At 48.6% G+C, this 19,965-nt stretch overlaps 1 protein-coding gene across 3 annotated transcripts in view; it reads left to right on the forward strand.

The window, feature by feature from the left end:
- The window catches only part of LOC144605387 (monocarboxylate transporter 1-like), an 89,164-nt gene that overhangs the window by 57,793 nt on the left and 11,406 nt on the right, over nt 1-19,965 (forward strand). For all 3 annotated transcript variants that reach the window (XM_078420554.1, XM_078420556.1, XM_078420555.1), the window contains exon 2: nt 6,364-6,615. In XM_078420554.1, coding sequence (XP_078276680.1) covers nt 6,399-6,615 — 217 coding nt within the window. In that variant the 5' untranslated portion in view covers nt 6,364-6,398. The remainder of the gene's footprint in view (nt 1-6,363; nt 6,616-19,965) is intronic.

Consider the following 19,965-nt stretch of genomic DNA (forward strand, 5'->3'; position numbering starts at 1 on the left):
AATCAGGGCTGATCTATCTCTCCCTCTCAACCCCATTCTCCTGCCTTCTCCCCATAACCCCTGACACCCACACTAATCAAGAATCTATCTATCTGTACCATAAACATATCCATTGACTTGGCCTCCACAGCCTTCTGTGGCAATGAATTCCACAGATTCACCACCCTCTGACTAAAGAATTTCCTCCTCATCTCCTTCCTAAAGGAACATCCTTTTATTCTGAGGCTGTGACCTCTCGTCCTAGACTCTCCCACTAGTGGAAACATCCTCTCCACATCCACTCTATCCAAACCTTTCACTATTCGGTAAGTTTCAATGTGGTCCTCCCTTATCCTTCTAAACCCCAGTGAGTACAGGCCCGGTGCCGTCATACATGCCCATCATATGTTAACCCACTTGTTCCTGGGATAATTCTCGTCAACCTCCTCTGGACCCTCTCCAGTGCCAGCTCATCCTTCCTCAGATATGGGGCCCAAAATAGCTCACAATACTCCCACATTACATCCCTGTTTTTGTAATCTAGTCCTCTCGAAATAGATGCTAGCATTACATTTGCCTTCCTGACTAATGATTCGACCTGCAAATTAACTTGGGAATCTTGCACCAGCACTCCCAAGTCCCTTTGCATCTCCGCATTTTTGTTGATGCTGATTATTCCGGCTTACCCAAGTGACTAGATTACATTACTCAAGAACCGAGTTCCAGTGAGGCTCTGATGGTCCGTTGTAGAATGGTCTTGGTCAGGAGGGTCAATCTGGACTTGTTAACTTCAGGGCCTAATGGAGGATGTGGCCACTAGGCTGTGCTCAGCAAAGTCTGGCTCAATATCTCTGTTATTTGGTCGGTGTAATGTTTTGTTTTGTCCGCACTCCTGTGAAGTTCCTCGAGATGAAAAATGGTGTTGAAGTCACTGCACATTATTTTACATTTATATCCAAGCGCTTCTCCCAAATCCACCATCCATCCATTCCTCCAGATACCTGTGTGAATCAGATTGATTAGTAGGACTGGCCGTTACAGTCCTGCCTAAAGTTTAGCACTACAATTGACTTGCATGGTGTTGTTCTTGGGAATGACCACTAGGTGATGTTGCTACCATTCAGACACATCTTCAGTTGCGTACCTCAACGTCACTGGGTGTTTCGGCCTTTTATCACAAGACACCCTCAGTCGAGGCAGGCCCACCTCAGGGTGATCAGACCTGGGTGTGCATCTTATGGTTAGCCTCTGGATGGTCACGTGGCAGCCCAGGCAGCGTCTCTTCCTTTCAGCTGCAGCCAGTGACTGCTCCGTTCGGCAGCATTGGCAAGCTCTCTGATTGCCCTCTTTTGGGCCTGCCCTCTGGCTCCTACTTCCCGCAGGAGCCTTGCAGTGGAACTGGCTACAAGGCCCCTGCACCTTGCTTGAAGCCTGTAATCAGAGGTCGGATACTTGGCACGTGCCAGTCAACGCACTGCTCCTGCGGTCCTTGATCCTGGATTTAATGGCGGAACATGTTGTTGTTGCTTCTTATTTATCCAGCGATGTGAGGGGAATCGCCCAGACTGTACCTTTGAGTTCAGTATTCCTCAGATTCGAAATGAACTGTAAATATTTGTGAGAGCCTGGCCCCGAAGCTTTGGAAAATGAGTCAATATTTATATTTGTCTTTGAGATAACTCAAATGGCGCAAGGAAACTTTGGTTCTGGGTACTGTGTAGTTGGCCTGAGCCAGACGATTGTGGTAAGCCGTCCGATTTGAACAGGATGTAAATCAGAGCCGGGGCATCAATCAGCCTATCGGGCTTGACTTGAGTCGTCAGAGGCAGTGCAGAGAAAACGTCATTTGTATTGACGATAGACCCAAAATGCTGGAGTAACTCAGCAGGAGAGGTTGCATCTCTGGAGAGAAGGAATGGGTGACGTTTCGGGTCGAGACCCTTCTTCGGACCCTGCCGACGTGACATCAATCGTCTCAACTTTTCCACTCCCCTCACTTGCTCAAACCTTACCCCCTATGAACGTATTAAAAAATAAATAAAAGGAGTCCTCACCCTAGTGATGTGCCCTTCTCTCGTCTCCACCGGTTCCCCCTCCTCTTGGACTCCCCCGGATGGCCCTCTACCCTCAATGGACCTCTTCATTTCTAACTGCCGATGTGACCTCGATCGTCTCAACCCTTCCACTCCCCTCACCTACTCTGAACCAAAGATAATAGAGCAGAACAAGATAGACCACTCGGCCCGAAAAACCGTAGAATGTCACGCAGCCACTTTAATTGGCAGAAACTTGCAGAAACATTTTAAAAGAAAAATAACAAAAATCTGTGAATTGATAGATGAGATATATTCTGCATTTTTATGGTACCATCACACATACTGTTCCCCCAAAACACTGATTACACTACGAGAGGCAGAGCGAAGGGTTTTGCCTACTAAAATGGCGGATGTTACGCTCCTTTGCACCCCAGTACGGGCGATTTAGATGGAGTGGTTCATCTTGCTCCTCTAGTATCTTTCCTCTGTACCTCACCCCCTCTGAACGTAGACAAAAAAAACAACTTTACTTCATTTACATTGGTTATCCTCTATGCTGCATGCAATCAGTCAACTTAAAAAGTCCATGTGTTCTTGCCTAGCAGTTGCTGGCTCCAATCCCATCAGCCTCTTGGCATTTCAGCATGGCCTTCATATTTCTTCATATAATCACCTAATATCCTTGAACAGATATCTAAACAATTTGTCTCAGCCACTTCCACACATTAATTGGGGACATGTTCTAATTTCTGACTAAAATTTTTCCTCTAATTCATCTTATTTTGAAAGCTCTTTGTTGGGGACGAGAGGGTGAATTTCATGGCTGAATTTCACTTTTGAGTGTGCTGAAAGGATGTGTTCCCGTGCGGTACAGTTAGAACTGCCACCGAGTCTGCTCGTATCACTGGCTATGCCAAGGTTAAAATGTCCCGCTCTCAAGCTCCAGTCAAACACTCCCAGGACAGATTTTAACGGGTTACATTTAGAATAATACTATAAAAATAATATAAATGCAGTGGAGAGAGCACAGAAAGAGTTATAAGGGAACGAATGAAACAAATTTAGAACTTGCAGCTTAGTCGTAGAGTCATACGGTGTGGAAACCAGCCCTTCAGCCCAACTTGCCCGTGCTGACCAAAGTCAGAATCAGTATCTGAATACATTTATTAGCCAAGTATATCATATCATATCATATATATACAGCCGGAAACAGGCCTTTTCGGCCCACCAAGTCCGTGCCGCCCAGCGATCCCCGTACATTAACACTATCCTACACCCACTAGGGATGTGTATATACAAGGATGATATTTATTTAAGGATGGTATTTATTTCACAAAATGCTGGAGTAACTCAGCAGGTCAGGCAGCATCTCAGGAGAGAAGGAATGGGTGGCGTTTCGGGTCGAGACCCTTCTTCAGACCGACCCGAAACGTCACCCATTCCTTCTCTCCCGAGATGCTGCCTGATCTGCTGAGTTACTCCAGCATTTTGTGAAATAAATACCTTTGATTTGTACCAGCATCTGCAGTTATTTTCTTATGTACATACAAGGAACTTGACTGTGCAGTCGAAGGCCAGCCAGTAGCAGCGCACTGTCCGGGCCGACTCACACAGCCAGGTCGCGGTGAAGCACGGGGCAGCGGCTCGAGAGAAGTCCTTGTTTGTTTGGCGCAGTTGCAGTGCATCCATTTTGTTGCGAGAACGTAGATTTGCGAGGAATATGGTCGGGAGCGGTGTGCGTAATCCTCGTCGCCGGAGTCGGGCGAGCGCTCCAGAGCGCTTCCCCCTGGTCCTCCTGTGTCTCACGGCCTTCGACATGACCACACCCCCTCCGACAAGCATGCCCAAATAATCCAGCCAGCGAGAGAACTCCGGAACAATGTTTGGAGGAACCGAATGTCTGATGTTAATGAGAGTTCCTCTCCCATGAAAGTAATCTTTGTGGGATTTCCATAGACGACACAAATGAACAAACACGACCAAAAGCAAGGAGCAGTCTGCTGTGGCATCTTAGTTACCCCATCTGTATTACTCCCACCTGCCTGCGTTTGACCCATATCCTTCCAACTCATTCTTATCCAACTTCTTTAGTTTTAGTTTAGAGATACTGTGTGGAAACAGGCCCTTCGGCCTACCGAGTCCGTGCCGACCAGCAATCCCCGCGCACTAACGCATTCCTTCACACGCTAGGGGCAATTTACAATTATTCCAAGCCAAACTTGCACGTCTCTGGAGTGTGGGAGGAAATCGGCGATTCCGGAGAAAACCCACGCAGGTCACGGGGAGAACGTACAAACTCCGTACAGACAGCACCCGTGGTCAGGATTGAACCCGGGTCTCTGGCGCTGTGAGGCAACAGCTCTACCGCTGAGCCACCGTGCCACCCTTGCGGAAACGTTTTAATGCCGGACATTTTTGTTTAGAAAATTTAAAGGCAACATGACAGAGCCCTTTGAATGGTTTGGAGAGGGTAGAAACATAGTAACATAGAACCAGAAAATAGGTGCAGGTGGAGGCCATTTGGCCCTTCGGGCCAGGACCGCCATTCAATGTGATCATGGCTGATCATCCACAATCAGTAACCCGTGCCTGCCTTCTCCCCATATCCCTTGATTCCACTAGCCCCTTGAGCTCTATCGAACTCTCTCTTAAATTCATCCAGTGAATTGGCCTCCACTGTGGCGGAGAATTCCACAAATTCACAACTCTCTGGGTGAAAATGTTTTTTCTCACCTCAGTTTTAAACGGCCTCCCCTTTATTCTTAGACTGTGGCCGCTGGTTCTGGACTCCCCAACTTTGGGAACATTTTTCCTGCATCTAGCTTGTCCAGTCCTTTTAGAATTTTATGTTTCTGCAAGATCCCCTTTCATCCTTCTAAATTCCAGTGAATACAAGCCCAGTCTTTCCAATCTTTCCTCATATGACAGTCCCGCCATCCCGGGAATTAACCTGGTGAACCTACGCTGCACTGCCTCAATAGCAAGGACGTCCTTCCTCAAATTAGAAGACCAAAACTGCACACAATACTCCAGATGCGGTCTCACCAGGGCCCTGTACAACTGCAGAAGGACCTCTTTACTCCTATACTGAAATCCTCTTGTTATGAAGGCCAACGTGCCATTAGCTTTCTTCACTGCCTGCTGTACCTGCTGTCGGGATAGGGAGAATGGTACCATTTATGTTTGAATCCAAGACAAGAGGGCAAGATGGCCGCCAGTTTATCCAATAAGTAAATTGCACCATTTATTTCCCAGGAATGATTAGAATATGAAACTTGCTGCTGCTGCATGTGATAGTTGTGGTCCGGGTGCATTCAGAGGAGTGTGACGTGGGTAGAGTACTTGAGAGAATAGAAAGATCTGCTGAGATAAGCAGATGCAATGTGAGCTGCCTCTCCTCACTCATTGTGCAGATTAATTTATACGAACAGCCCATTATTGTGTCTCATGACTTGTGCGATATAAATAAAGGAGACTCTTCACCATCCACTAGCTATTCCCGGATGGATAGAATCTGGGTCGCGTACAGAGCACTTCTTTCAAAAATTCTTGAGACATCTTGTAACTTTTTCTCAATCTCTGACCTCGACGGGGATGCGTTTTTGTTTGCCTATCGTACTTCCGTCCCCACTGCGGCCTAACATCGAGGAGTTGGCGGCCTTTCCTGGAGACCGGCCCCGGCGCTTCATGCCGCGAGCACGGGGCGGACTTCAACATCGCGGAGCTGCGATCACAATGCCGGGGATCGACTGTGGAGAGCTCCAACCGCGGGGCCTGTGGACTTTAACACCGTGAAGCCCGCGGTCCCTGGTAAGAAGAGGCCGACTCGGGAGCTCTGTGCCGCGGAGAGAGTTTCAACCGTTCCCGACGCGGGAGTTTCGATCTCCCCGACGCGAGGCTTTGGACCGTGAGCTGCGGGAGCTTTGATCGACTGCAGATGCGTTGAACAGCCCCAACCGTGGGAGAACAAAGAGGAAGAAGTTTGAACTTTATTACCTTCCATCACAGTGAGGAATGTGGAATCCGCTGTGGTGGATGTTTATGTTAAATTTTATTTTATGTGGCTGTGTGTCTTGTTGCTTTTTACTTAGCATGGCTGTATGGAAACTCACATTTCACTGGACCTTAATTGGTACACGTGACAATAAATTGATCTTGTATCTCATCCTCATTGTACATGCCCAGGGCACCTGAGGTTTAGGTTTATTATTGGTGCACACATGAGATGGGAAGTATGGCACCATTTGCCGTTTGTACCTGCTACCTTGATGAGTAGAAGTCATTGCTTGTGGTCTTATTTCTGTGTTGTTATTACCTTCGCTAATCTTTGTGCTTTTTTTCCCCCCAGTAATCTCAACTCCTGCAGCCTTCTGAGGTGCAAGGATGCCTCCAGCGGTGGGAGGACCACAGGGGTCCACTCCTCCGGATGGTGGATGGGGCTGGGCCGTGGTGCTGGGATCCTTCATCTCCATTGGCTTCTCCTACGCTTTTCCCAAAGCCATCACCGTCTACTTCAAAGAAATCAAGGATATCTTCAGTTGCACTGACAGCCAAGTGTCATGGATCTCTTCCATAATGCTGGCGGTGATGTACGCTGGAGGTGAGTGTGTGCTGAAGGGGAAACGGCCTGATCTACAATGCGAACTTCCATTTGTACAACACCTATCATCATTCTAGCGCTTGGTTGCAATCAGTTCAGTGGATGTTTCTCGAAGATAGACACAAAATGCTGGAGTCACTCAGTGGGTCGGGCAGCACATCTGGATAGAAGGAAAGGGTGACGCTTTGGGTCGAGGCCCTTCTTCAGACTGAGAGTCAGGAGAGAGGCAGACAGAGAGATAAAGGGGGGCAAGGTGTGAAATCGAGACATCAAAAGAGATGGGGATTAAGGAAAATGTAGAGTAGATCATTGTTAGCTCGGAGAAGGTGACACTAAAGCCAACAGAGATAAAATGTAATCAGGGACAGCCAGACTGGTCGGAGAACTGGGAAGGGGGAGGAATGGAGAGAGGGAAAGCAAGGGTTACTTGGAGTTAGAGAAGTCAATTATCATACCGCTGGGGTGAAAGCTGGCCAAGCAAAATATGAGGTGCTGTTCCTCCAAATTGTGCTAGGCGTCATCTTGTATGTTGTAAGGTGGCAACACGCCAATCTATTTTCGTGCAACATGCTCCCAGGAACAGGAATAAACTGGACCATTTGTGTTTGCGATGTTGGATAAGGTTTAAATACAGGCTGGGGAAATTACTCCAGTCGCTTCTGCTTAACAGACAGGACTAGGGCCATCCCAAAGGGCCATCTGGAACCGTGTAGTTTGACTGCATACTGCACTGGGTATGTTGGTGTGGATTGTGTGTTGGAGTCATTGTTGTGGAACACAAACGCGTGGTATTTTGATGCATTAGTCAGAGCACCACCAGGCCCTGAGTCGGAGCACCACCAGGCCGGCCCTGAGTCGGAGCACCACCAGGCCGGCCCTGAGTCGGAGCACCACCAGGCCGGCCCTGAGTCGGAGCACCACCAGGCCTTGAGTCGGAGCACCACCAGGCCCTGAGTCGGAGCACCACCAGGCCCTGAGTCGGAGCACCACCAGGCCCTGAGTCGGAGCACCACCAGGCCCTGAGTCAGAGCACCACCAGGCCCTGAGTCGGAGCACCACCAGGCCCTGAGTCGGAGCACCACCAGGCCCTGAGTCGGAGCACCACCAGGCCCTGAGTCAGAGCACCACCAGGCCCTGAGTCGGAGCACCACCAGGCCTTGAGTCGGAGCACCACCAGGCCCTGAGTCGGAGCACCACCAGGCCCTGAGTCGGAGCACCACCAGGCCTTGAGTCGGAGCACCACCAGGCCCTGAGTCGGAGCACCACCAGGCCCTGAGTCGGAGCACCACCAGGCCCTGAGTCGGAGCACCACCAGGCCGGCCTTGAGTCGGAGCACCACCAGGCCCTGAGTCGGAGCACCACCAGGCCCTGAGTCGGAGCACCACCAGGCCTTGAGTCGGAGCACCACCAGGCCTTGAGTCGGAGCACCACCAGGCCCTGAGTCGGAGCACCACCAGGCCTTGAGTCGGAGCACCACCAGGCCCTGAGTCGGAGCACCACCAGGCCCTGAGTCGGAGCACCACCAGGCCCTGAGTCGGAGCACCACCAGGCCTTGAGTCGGAGCACCACCAGGCCCTGAGTCGGAGCACCACCAGGCCCTGAGTCGGAGCACCACCAGGCCCTGAGTCGGAGCACCACCAGGCCTTGAGTCGGAGCACCACCAGGCCTTGAGTCGGAGCACCACCAGGCCCTGAGTCGGAGCACCACCAGGCCCTGAGTCGGAGCACCACCAGGCCTTGAGTCGGAGCACCACCAGGCCCTGAGTCAGAGCACCACCAGGCCCTGAGTCGGAGCACCACCAGGCCGGCCCTGAGTCGGAGCACCACCAGGCCCTGAGTCGGAGCACCACCAGGCCGGCCCTGAGTCAGAGCACCACCAGGCCTTGAGTCGGAGCACCACCGGGCCCTGAGTCGGAGCACCACCAGGCCTTGAGTCGGAGCACCACCGGGCCCTGAGTCGGAGCACCACCGGGCCCTGAGTCAGAGCACCACCGGGCCCTGAGTCGGAGCACCACCGGGCCCTGAGTCGGAGCACCACCAGGCCCTGAGTCAGAGCACCACCGGGCCCTAAGTCGGAGCACCACCGGGCCCTGAGTCGGAGCACCACCAGGCCCTGAGTCGGAGCACCACCGGGCCCTGAGTCGGAGCACCACCGGGCCCTGAGTCGGAGCACCACCAGGCCCTGAGTCGGAGCACCACCGGGCCCTGAGTCGGAGCACCACCGGGCCCTGAGTCGGAGCACCACCAGGCCCTGAGTCGGAGCACCACCAGGCCCTGAGTCGGAGCTGGCTGAAGCTTCAGCTTCAGTCTAAAACAACAAAGGTCCACATGCACCAACATCTATGAAACGGCTTCTTCCTGAAAACATTGTTCGACTTAAATCATGGGTTTTCTCCGAGACCTTTGGCCTCCTCCCACACTCCAAAGACGTACAGGTTTGTAGGTAAATTAGCTTGGTATAAATGTAAATTGTCCCTAGCATGTGTAGGATAGTGTTAATATGCGGGAATTGCTGGTCGGTGTGGACTCGGTGGGCCGAAGGGCCTGCATCTATGCTGTATCTCTAAACTAAACTAAACAAACAGCACTTTTTGCCTATCGTGCCATTGCTGAGGTTTTTGAAAGCGCTGTTTGATTTAGCCCAGGAATGCAAATTGCTCCTTATCAGAGAAGCACCCAAAGTCCTTGAGAGGTGACTTCTATATTTACTTTCTCCACTTTTTCAGATCACGGCAGTTCAATGTGTCACTTCTGCCATTGCCCTCCCCAGTATTATCTGTGGAATTTTGCCACTTGTCTTCAATCTGGGCCCTCAGACTCCTGAGAGTCCTGCCAACATTTTTAAAATTTACTTATAAAAATTCTTTACAATTTTGATGGCTTCTGTTAACTCTCGCCTAACCTTCCCTGCTACAAGGAGAACAGGTCGGCGATCTGCGGGCTCTGGGTTATTACAATCATTCATTACTGGTATTATTTCATATCACATATTCTTTGAGGGAGTATTGGCAAGTGATTACTCTCGTTGGTGAGGTTGGTCACTAACCCTTTGCTGAGCAAGAAGGTCAGCCTTGACTCCCAACAACCAAAGAGCCGGTTTCTGTACTGTAGGACTCCAAGAGTCCATGACTACGAATCAATCCACTCCATTTAGTCACCCCACCCCAGTCCTCCGACTAGTTTGGCTGTCCTCCTGATTATATTTTACTGATTGTATGCCACTTATCATCTTCCCCGCAGCTAACAATGACCTATTCTACATTTTTCTTGATCTCCATCCCATTTGATCTCTCGTTTTCACACCTTACCCTTCCATATCTCTGTCTCCCTCTCCCCTGAAATCCTGCTGAAGAAGGGTCTCGACCCGAAACATCGCCCATTCCTTCTCTCCATCGATGCTGCCTGTCCCCGCTGAGTTACTCCAGCATTTTGTGTCTACCTTCCATTTTGTCATTAATGCCGCCAATGCACATACTGGTGTTCATCTTGAATATTTTCTATGGACTGGTAGATTCCACACAGCTCTAGAAACTGAAGGAAGAGTAGGCCCTTTATGCAGCTGTCAGTCAGTAAAACTGTGGATGATTTTTGACCTCAGCACGAGTTTCATGTCCTATTCATCATCAGCTCCCAAGCTCCCAATATGCTTGGACGAGAAGTCCAAAGATTCACCATCTTTGGCTATGCAAAACAACGAATTTCACTGGGACTTGTCACAAGTGACAATAAAGCATTCATTCATTCATTCATTCATCTTCCGGATAAATAGTTTTTCTTCTCATTTCGTCCCGTGTGGCATTTACTTTGGGACTTCAACCATTGGGTCTCAACACCTCAGCCAGGGAAAACATCATCCATGCCTTGCTTTGTCTAGCTCTATAATTATTTGGGTAAATTCCCTGTACATACCCGACTGGTCTCCACTTCAAATAGCATGATCAGCTGGGGATTTTCGCTTTAGCTGATCATTGCCTGCACAGAAAGGCAAATGAATTAAGTTGCTCCCCCAGTCATCCAATTAACGCATTGCATGGGTGCCCATTGATCATATTGAGCAGATGCAAAGGCTGTGGTTGGTCCTACAATCGGTAGCCCCACTGAGTGCCAATCTCCAGTTTCCTGTGATTTGTGCTTGTGGCTTGTCTTTATTTGCACAAACAGCAACCAGCAGGTAAACTGTGGACACTGGTTTAAACGGAAGATAGACACAAAATGCTGGAGTAACTCAGCGGGTCAGGTAGCATCTCTGGAGAGAAGGAATGGGTGATGTTTGGGGCCGAGGCGTGGAGTTAGTGGGTAATCCAGGTGAAGCTCAGGCTTGCCCCCTCTGCACCCTACCGCTTTCTAAAGGTGACCTGGCATTGTTTATAGCACAGATACTCCACAGTACAATGGCGCTAGAATCCTCGAGTGCTGTCTGTATGGAATATGCATGTTCTCCCTCTCACCAGGAGAGTTTTTTCAGGATTTTCTAGTTTCCTCTCGCATCCCAAAAATGTGCAGGTTCTTCAGTTAATTGGCAAATGCTGTGCAATGCTGGTGTGTAAGTGAGTGGTAGAATCTGTTGGGGGGTGGTGGGGTGGGGAATTGATAGGAATGTAGTGAGAATAGAACATGGGATCACTGTAGAACTAGAGTAAACAGGTGGTTGATGGTCACCACGAACTCAGTGAGCAGAAGGGTCTGTTTCCATGCTATATCACTCGATGAGGAATTGGCTATTTGGTTTGATGTTTAACACTGTGTTTAATGCTTACAATATTTCCCAACCTACTGTCTCAACCTACACAGAGTAAACCTCCTCAGGACACTTTTCCGGCACTTAAAATCCTGCTTAAAGCATGGAGGCTAGAATTGGGCACGATTTTTCAGCCGAGGTTAATCCAATGATTTTTTTAATTAAATTAAAAAAAAATTTTTTAGAGATACAGCGCGGAAACAGGCCCTTCGGCCCACTGGGTCCACGCTGCCCAGCGATCCCCGCACATTAACACTATCCTACACACACTAGGGACAATTTTTACATTTGCCCAGCCAATTAACCTACATACCTGTACGTCTTTGGAGTGTGGGAGGAAACCGAAGATCTCGGAGAAAACCCACGTAGGTCACGGGGAGAACGTACAAACTCCGTACAGACGGCGCCCGTAGTCAGGATCGAACCTGAATCTCCGGCGCTGCATTCGCTGTAAGGCAGCAACTCTACCGCTGCGCCACCGTGCCGAATTTTGTCAAATTACAAAAATCTTCCTACTTTGTACATTGAGGACACCAGGTAATCTTTAAACTGAAATGCTTGCAGTACAGGTTTGTAGGTTAATTGGCTTGGTATGAATGTAAATTGTCCCCAGTGTGTGTAAGATGGTGTTAATGTGTGGGGATCGCTGGTTGGTGTGGACCCGGTGGGCCAGTTTCCGCGCTGTATCTCCAAACGAAACTAAAACTTAGTGCAGCGGTAGAGTTGCTGCTTTACAGCGAATGCAGCGCCGGAGACTCAGGTTCGATCCTGACTACGGGTGCTGCACTGTAAGGAGTTTGTACGTTCTCCCCGTGACCTGCGTGGGTTTTCTCCGAGATCTTCGGTTTCCTCCCACACTCCAAAGACGTACAGGTTTGTAGGTTAATTGGCTGGGTAAATGTAAAAATTGTCCCTAGTGGGTGTAGGATAGTGTTAATGTAAGGGGATCGCTGGGCGGCACGGACTTGGAGGGCCGAAAAGGCCTGTTTCCGGCTGTATATATATGATATGATATGATATGATATGATATGAAGAACTGGAGAATGACTGTCGGAAAGCTGATGACAAAAAACTTCAGCAAAGTTAACTTCAACAAAGATACTTAACGAGCGGCAAAGATACAACAAAGATACTTGACGACGTTATAGTAGAATCGTTAACATTAATGATTGGTGTGGACTGAGGGATCGTTTCTATGCTGTACGACTCTGTGATTCAATAACTGAAAGCTCCAAGCTGCTTAATATGGTTACAATTATTCTGAACAGATCCAGGATCATCCTAGCCCTGGAATAAATCCAGATTCCACTTTTTGTCACCTTGCTAAAGTTGGGGAAGAGGAAGGGATTGCTGACAGATTCACCATCACACGTGGCACAGACCTGTTGGTTGAGTCTTTGAAAACCTTTAACGACATAATCTTAATCTTGAATTCTGTTTGACATTTTCCTTCATTTCATCTCTCCACAGAGATTGTGTGTATCAGTGACCTATAGATTCTGGACACAGTTGTGATTGGCAATTTGCCATTTTCTGTGTTAAAGTCCATTCTCTGCTACTGATCCTGATGCCACACACCGTTTAACAGCAATGTGTGCCAACACGACTTGAACCTGCCCTTGTGCAACTTTTATAAGCTTCCCAATTAATCCACTAAAACAACTTGGAGATTCTGTGTGGAATCTGTGTGCTCTCCGCTCTGAGAGGGGATCTTATAGAAACATATAAAATTCATAAGGGATTGGACGGGCTAGATGCAGGAAAATTGTTCCCGATGTTGGGGGAGTCCGGAACCAGGGGTCACAGTTTAAGAATAAGGGGTAGGCCATTTAGGACTGAGATGAGGAAAAACCTCTTCACCCAGAGAGTTGTGAATCTGTGGAATTCTCTGCCACAGAAGACAGTGGAGGCCAATTCACTGGATATATTCAAGAGAGAGTTAGATAGAGAGTTAGGGTTAACGGAATCAAGGGACATGGGGAGAAAGCAGGAAGGGCATACTGATTTTGGATGATCAGCCATGATCATATTGAATGGTTGTTGGTGCTGGCTCGAAGGGCCGAATGGCCTACCTCAGCACCTATCCCTCCTTTCCTCGAGTGCCTCCCAATAGCTTGTATGTTTATTTTCAGGATCTGGGCTTTGCCAGCAAGCTCAGCATTTATTGTCCATCCGTGACTACCCTTCAGAGGCTGAGGGTAAGTCGCCCTCTTGAGCCTCTGCAGTCCCAGTGCCGGTGCTCCCACAGTGCTGTTGAGGAGGGAGTTCCAAGATTACGACCCAATTAAAATTGAAGTATTGGCATTACATTTCCACAACAGAATGGTTTGCAACTTGGGAGTGGGACCTGCAGATGGTGGAGTTCACCTGTGTCTGTGGAACCTGTTCCTCTTCGTGGTAGAGCTGGTCATAAGGAATAGGAGCAGAATTAGGCCATTCGGCCCATCAAGTCTACTCCGCCATTCAATCATGGCTGATCTATCACGGCAGTGCGGCACAGTGGCGCAGCGTTAGAGTTGCTGCCTTACAGCGAATGCAGCGCCGGAGACTCGGGTTTGATCCCGACTACGGGCGCCGTCTGTATGGAGTTTGTACGTTCTCCCCGTGACCTGCGTGGGTTTTCTCCGAGATCTTCGGTTTCCTCCCACACTCCAAAGACGTACAGGTTTGTAGGTTAATTGACTGGGTAAATGTAAAAAAATTGTCCCTGGTATGTGTAGGATAGTGTTAATGTGCGGGGATCGCTGGGCGGCGCGGACCCGGTGGGCCGAAGGGCCTATTTCCACGCTGTATCTCTAAATCTAAAATCTAAATCTAAAAATCTAAAATCTCTCCCTCCTAACCCCATTCTCCTGCCTTCTCCCCATAACCTCTGACACCCGTACTAATCAAGAATCTATCTATCTCTGCCTTAAAAATATCCATTGATATTTCAGCCTGTGGCAAATAATTCCACAGATTCACCACCCACTGACTAAAGAAATTTCTCCTCATCTCCTTCCTAAAAGAACGTCCTTTAATTCTGAGGCTGTGACCTCTAGTGGAAACATCTTCTCCACATCTACTCTATCCAGGCCTTTCTCTGTTCTGTATGTTCCAACGAGGTCCCTCCTCATCCTTCTAAACTCCAGCAAGTACAGGCCCAGTCTCATCATAGGTTAACATACTCATTCATTAACCCTCATGATGGGTTAACCTACTCATTCCTGGATTTGGGAGATGTTATTGTTGAGTGAGTAGTTGCAGTGAATTTTGTTGGTGGCGTGCACTGCAATAACTGGGTGGTGAATGGAATAAATGTTTAGGGTGATTGGTGAGGTGAAAGTTAGGTCGGGTGCTTTGTCCTGGACTGCATCAAGCTCTTTGTCATGTTCCTGTCTTGTAGATTGAGGAAATGCATTGGGGTGTCAGTTTTTTTAGTTTAGGTTGGAGATACAGCTCAGAAACAGGCCCTTCGGCCCACTGAGTCCGCACCAACCAGCGATCCCCACACACTAGCACTATCCTACACACACTGGGGACAATTTACATTTATACCAAGCCAATTGACCTACAAGCCTGTACATCTTTGGAGTGTGGGAGGAAACTGAAGATTTCGGAGAAAACCCTCATATGTCACGGGGACACACGTACAAACTCAGTGCAGGCAACACCCGTAGTCGGGATTGAACCAGGGTCTCTGCCGCTCAGTCGCTCTACCGCCACACCACTGTACCTCCTCCCCAGTTGGTGAGTCACTTTCCACTTGTGTGTGTGTGTGTGTGTGTGTGTGTGTGTGTGTGTGTGTGTGTGTCTGTCTGTGTGTGTGTGTGTCTGTGTGTGTCTGTGTCTGTGTGTGTGTGTGGCTGCGTGTGTGTGTGTGTCTGTGTGTGTGTGTGTCTGTGTGTGTGCGTGTCTGTGTGTCTGTGGCTGCGTGTGTGTGTGCGTGTGTGCGTGTGTGTGTGCGTGTGTGCGTGTGTGTGTGCGTGTGTGCGTGTGTGTGTGTGTCTGCCCTTCTTCTCTGAAGTCGGTAGTTGGCATCCAGCTGGAAGGATCACTTCCCTGCCTCGGCAAGGCCAGCGGCAACATCGAGGATGAGTCTCACCACCGTCACTCCTCCCCTCTCCCATCAGGCAAGAGGCATAGAAGTGTGGAAACGCACACCTCCAGATTATAAGGACATGTGATAGGAGTAGAAGTGGGCCATTCGGCCCATCAAGTCTACTCCGCCATTCAATCATGGCTGATCTATCTCCCTCTCCTAACCCCATCTGTTGCGGGAGGAGGTTACAGGGCAGTGGGGGATGCGATTCAAGGACGTGGGAGACGTGCTTCCTTGGAGACGTGTGGCAACCCCATTGACTGCTGGGAGTCCCTGGCCCATGACTACTCAAAGCCCTGTCCCATGAGTACTGCTGCGAGTCCCTGGCCCATGACTACTCAAAGGGGAAAGAGCTTCTTCTTTCGTACGTCAACCACAACAATCAAAAGTGGCAATTGGTGCGTCATAGTACCCTAGTTGATGCTTTGCTGCAGATTTTGCCAGTTCCGTAGAACTACCCAGGGTGGACGACGAGGACGTAAAGCAGCTCCCACCCCGGGGAAGAGCTTTCAGGATGGTATTGAGGTCCTTCATCAGGAGCACATACAAAACCTGCAGAAACCTCCTCATAAACTACCACTCGCCTGCCGGTCTTTAGAATTAAACTGTGCTTCTCACATTGACCTCATTAACCACTTAAGGACCCATAGAATCGGGATGGAAGCAAGTCATCCTCGACCGTGAGGGGTTGTCTCAGACTCATGATGTTAGGTTGTGTCAGACTCTATAAAGGCCGGTTGCTTGTTAAGTGCCTTCTATTCGCAGGCATTTGGCATCTAATTCTTCCCGCAGTTATTTTCCACAAACGGCAATAAGAGTAATGAATGGGCTAGGATTTTTGGGGGATTTGCTGGTTCTGACTTCAATGGGAGCTCAAAGGGTTCATGCTAACGGAATCAAGGGATACGGGGAAAAAACAGGAACAAGGTACTGATTTTAGATGATCAGCCATGATCATATTGATGCAGGAAAAATGTCCCCAATGTTGGGGGAGTCCAGAACCAGGGGCCACAGTCTAAGAATAAAGGGGAGGCCATTTAAAACTGAGGTGAGAAGAAACTTTTTCACCCAGAGAGTTTGAATTTGTGGAGTTCTCTGCCACAGAAGGCAGTGGAGGCCAATTCACTGGATGAATTTAAAAGAGAGTTAGATAGAGCTCTAGGGGCTAGTGGAATCAAGGGGTATGGGGAGAAGGCAGGCACAGGTTACTGATTGTGGATGATCAGCCATGATCACAATGAATGGCGGTGCTGGCTCGAAGGGTAAGATAGCCTCCTCCTGCACCTATTTTCTATGTTTCTATGAATGGCGGTGCTGGCTCGAAGGGCCGAATGGCCTACTCCTGCACCTATTTTGCTATGGTTCTCTGTTGAGAAGTGGTGTCAATCTAAACAAAAATTCTGTTTCACGGTTCAGTGATGAAGCAATGTATTTGAAGTGCTCCATTGTGCGCTATTGCAAGATCAGTACCACGTATGATTAGGCAAACACAATGTCAATGAAATGTCGATCAAACCTTTCAGTTTGATGTTGGTTGAAGAATATGGGTGAAATCTCTCCTGTTTTCTTCGGCAGTGCAATGTTGGATCGCTTGGATCCATATTGTTTAAAATCTGAAAGAGAATCTTTAAAAGACCTAAGTCAATTTACATCAAGTCTGTGATGTAAGGTTTATTCAAAGTTTTGGTTAGGCCGCATTGGACTATTTTACATAATATAATGACCTGCACGTGAATGGAGATGGGCTGGTTACTAAATATGCAGACAACAACAATGACATTGGTGGAATTGTGGACAATGGGCTTTTGGGGGGGGGGGGGTGGGGGTTGTGTGGAACCTTTTATCAATCTTTTACCTCGACGGAGATGCGATTGTTTTCCGTATCGTATCTCCGTCCCCACTGCGGGCTAACATCGTGGAGTTGGCGGCCTTTGCTGGAGACCGGCGCTCCATGCCGCGGGAGTCCGCAGGACTTCAACATCACGGAGCTTGTGATCCCTTTGCCAGGGATCGAAGCTCCAACCGCGGGGCCTGTGGACTTTAACATCGTGAAGGCCGCGGTCTCTGGTAAGAAGAGGTCGATTCTGGAGCTCCGTGCCGAGGAGAGAGTTTCAACCGCCCCGACGCGGGAGTTTCGATCACCCCGACGGGGGCTTCGATCACCAGCTGTGGGGGGCTTTGATCGCCCCGACTGCAGATGGTTTGACTGCCCCGACCGCGGGAGAACAAAGGGGAAGAAGCTTGAACTTTATTGCCTTCCATCACAGTGAGGAATGTGGAATCCACTGTGGTGGATGTTTATGTTAACTTTTATTTTATGTGGTTGTGTGTCTTGTTGCTTTTCACTCAGTGTGGCTGTATGGTAAAACAAATTTCACTGCACCTTAACTGATACATGTGACAATAAGCTGACCTTGAAATTTGAAGTAGAAAATGCCAGAAACACTTAGCAGGTCAAGCAGCATCTGTGGAAAGTGAAACAGTTAATGTTTTTAAGATTGAACAACTTTCTCAGAACTGACAACGTAATGAAACGATTGAGTATTAAAATTGCAGAGAGGGTGGGGCTGGGTTGGAATACCTCTGGTAGGTTGATGCCAGGCCTGCTGGGATGATTCATGTTTTTATTTCTCGTTGTATCTGATTACTCTGACTCACTGTAAGTTTCGACAGTAGCTACAAGTGTTGTCATATTAACAGTTGGAATGAAGCTACAAAGAGGCTCAAGTTCATTGGCCACAAGGAGTGAGTGCATTGCCTGGAGTGTCTCAGCAATTATTTCCAGCCTCAGTTGACATGTGGACGCTGGCTGGTGGAGCAGGGTTGAAAGAACATGCAAGAAAGGGGTTCTGAGAGATAGAGTCATAGAGATAGAGTCCTACAGCACAGAAAGAGGCCCTTCGGCCCATCGTGTCCGCGCCGCCCGTTACCAAACACAGTCTAATTTTAATCCCATTTTCCCGCATTTGGACCGTAGCCCTGAATGTTGAAGCATTTCAAGTGCCCATCCAAATGCCTCCAGATGCCAAATAATTTACCAGGAATTAACGTTTGAAGGTGTGCCTTGGAAATGAGCACAATTAAAAGGCAAGGCAAATCAAGTCATGTTTGGTGTCATATGCACTGGTATGGTGAACAAAAGCACAATAGAAATCTTGTTTCGGAAAAAACTGCAGATGCTGGTTTAAATCGAAGATGGACACAAAACGCTGGAGTAACTCAGCGGGACAGGCAGCATCTCTGGATAGATGGAATTGGGTGACGTTTTCGGTCGAGACCCTTCAGACTGGTTGTCGACCGGAAACGTCACCCATTCCTTCTCTCCGGAGATGCTGCCTGTCCCGCTGAGTTACACCAGCATTTTGTGTCTATAACGATCTTGCTTGCAGCAGCATTATCACACACAAATACACTGATAAACACACAAAAATATACATTGCACACACAAAGTTTTGCAAGGCAGTAAAAAGAAAAAGATACTGTTCTAAATAAAGCAAGACATCAGAGCAAAACACAATTGGAAAACAAGTCCATGGTGGTGGGGAAGGTGGTCTATAGTGTTCGGTTGCCAAGGTATGATGAGGTTGAATAAAGAATCAGGTTGTTGTTGGAAAGTAGCCGTTCTTGAACCTGGTGGAATGCTGAAATCTGCAGAGCGAACAAATAATAATTGGGCTTTGGCTCGGACAGCAGAAGTCTCACCTCTGAGTCAAACAGTTGCAGATTCAAGTCTTCTTCCAGGGACTTGAGCATGTGTTCCAGGCTGCTGAGCTGAGTGCAGTGGAGAAACAAGGAGATGCAGATGCTGGTTTACAAAAAAAGACACAAAGTGCTGGAGTAACTCAGAGGTTCGGGCAGCGTCTTTTAATTTAGTTTAGTTTAGTTTAGAGATACAATGTGGAAAGAGACCCTTCGGCCCGCCAAGTCCATGCCGACCAGCGATCCCCGCACATTAAGGCTATCCTGCAGTTTAAGTTTCCAGCTCATCCATGATCTAACTCAATGATGGTTTGGGTAGCTGAATGCTCTTCTTCTAAATTTCTTCATATCCAAGGTTGTGATAATTTGAGTGAGGTTTGGAAAATATCTAGGTTGTATCGATCATCTCCAAACACGGAAGAATACCTCTTCCCATACTAGTTTGTGTAAGATTTGAGAAGTTTTCCCTCATTCTGCAATCAACACCAAACCAAAGAGCTGCAGTTTGGACATTTTAAACGGGAGACTGGGGCTGATAGCGGAGAAAGGCTGCGGTCAGTTTACCAAGGGATGTCACAATCCGTGGGTCCTAAGATGGCCACAGGACCTCGTGACCAGCCACAAAAGCAAAAACCTTACAGCCCAGTCTCTAGGTTTCTGCAAAGCCACGGCCAGAACAATGGATGGATATTGGCCATGCAGAAACCTGCGAAACCAGGTCGAAGTCCAGACACTGGGGCGCTGACATCAGCATACTCACAATGCCCCAAGCCAACCTACACAGTTAATCTCGTTAAGGGGGCACAATAGCCCATAGAAAACTACCTGGTAGG

Source organism: Rhinoraja longicauda, chromosome 24, assembly GCF_053455715.1.
Source record: "Rhinoraja longicauda isolate Sanriku21f chromosome 24, sRhiLon1.1, whole genome shotgun sequence".
NCBI lineage: Eukaryota > Metazoa > Chordata > Chondrichthyes > Rajiformes > Arhynchobatidae > Rhinoraja > Rhinoraja longicauda.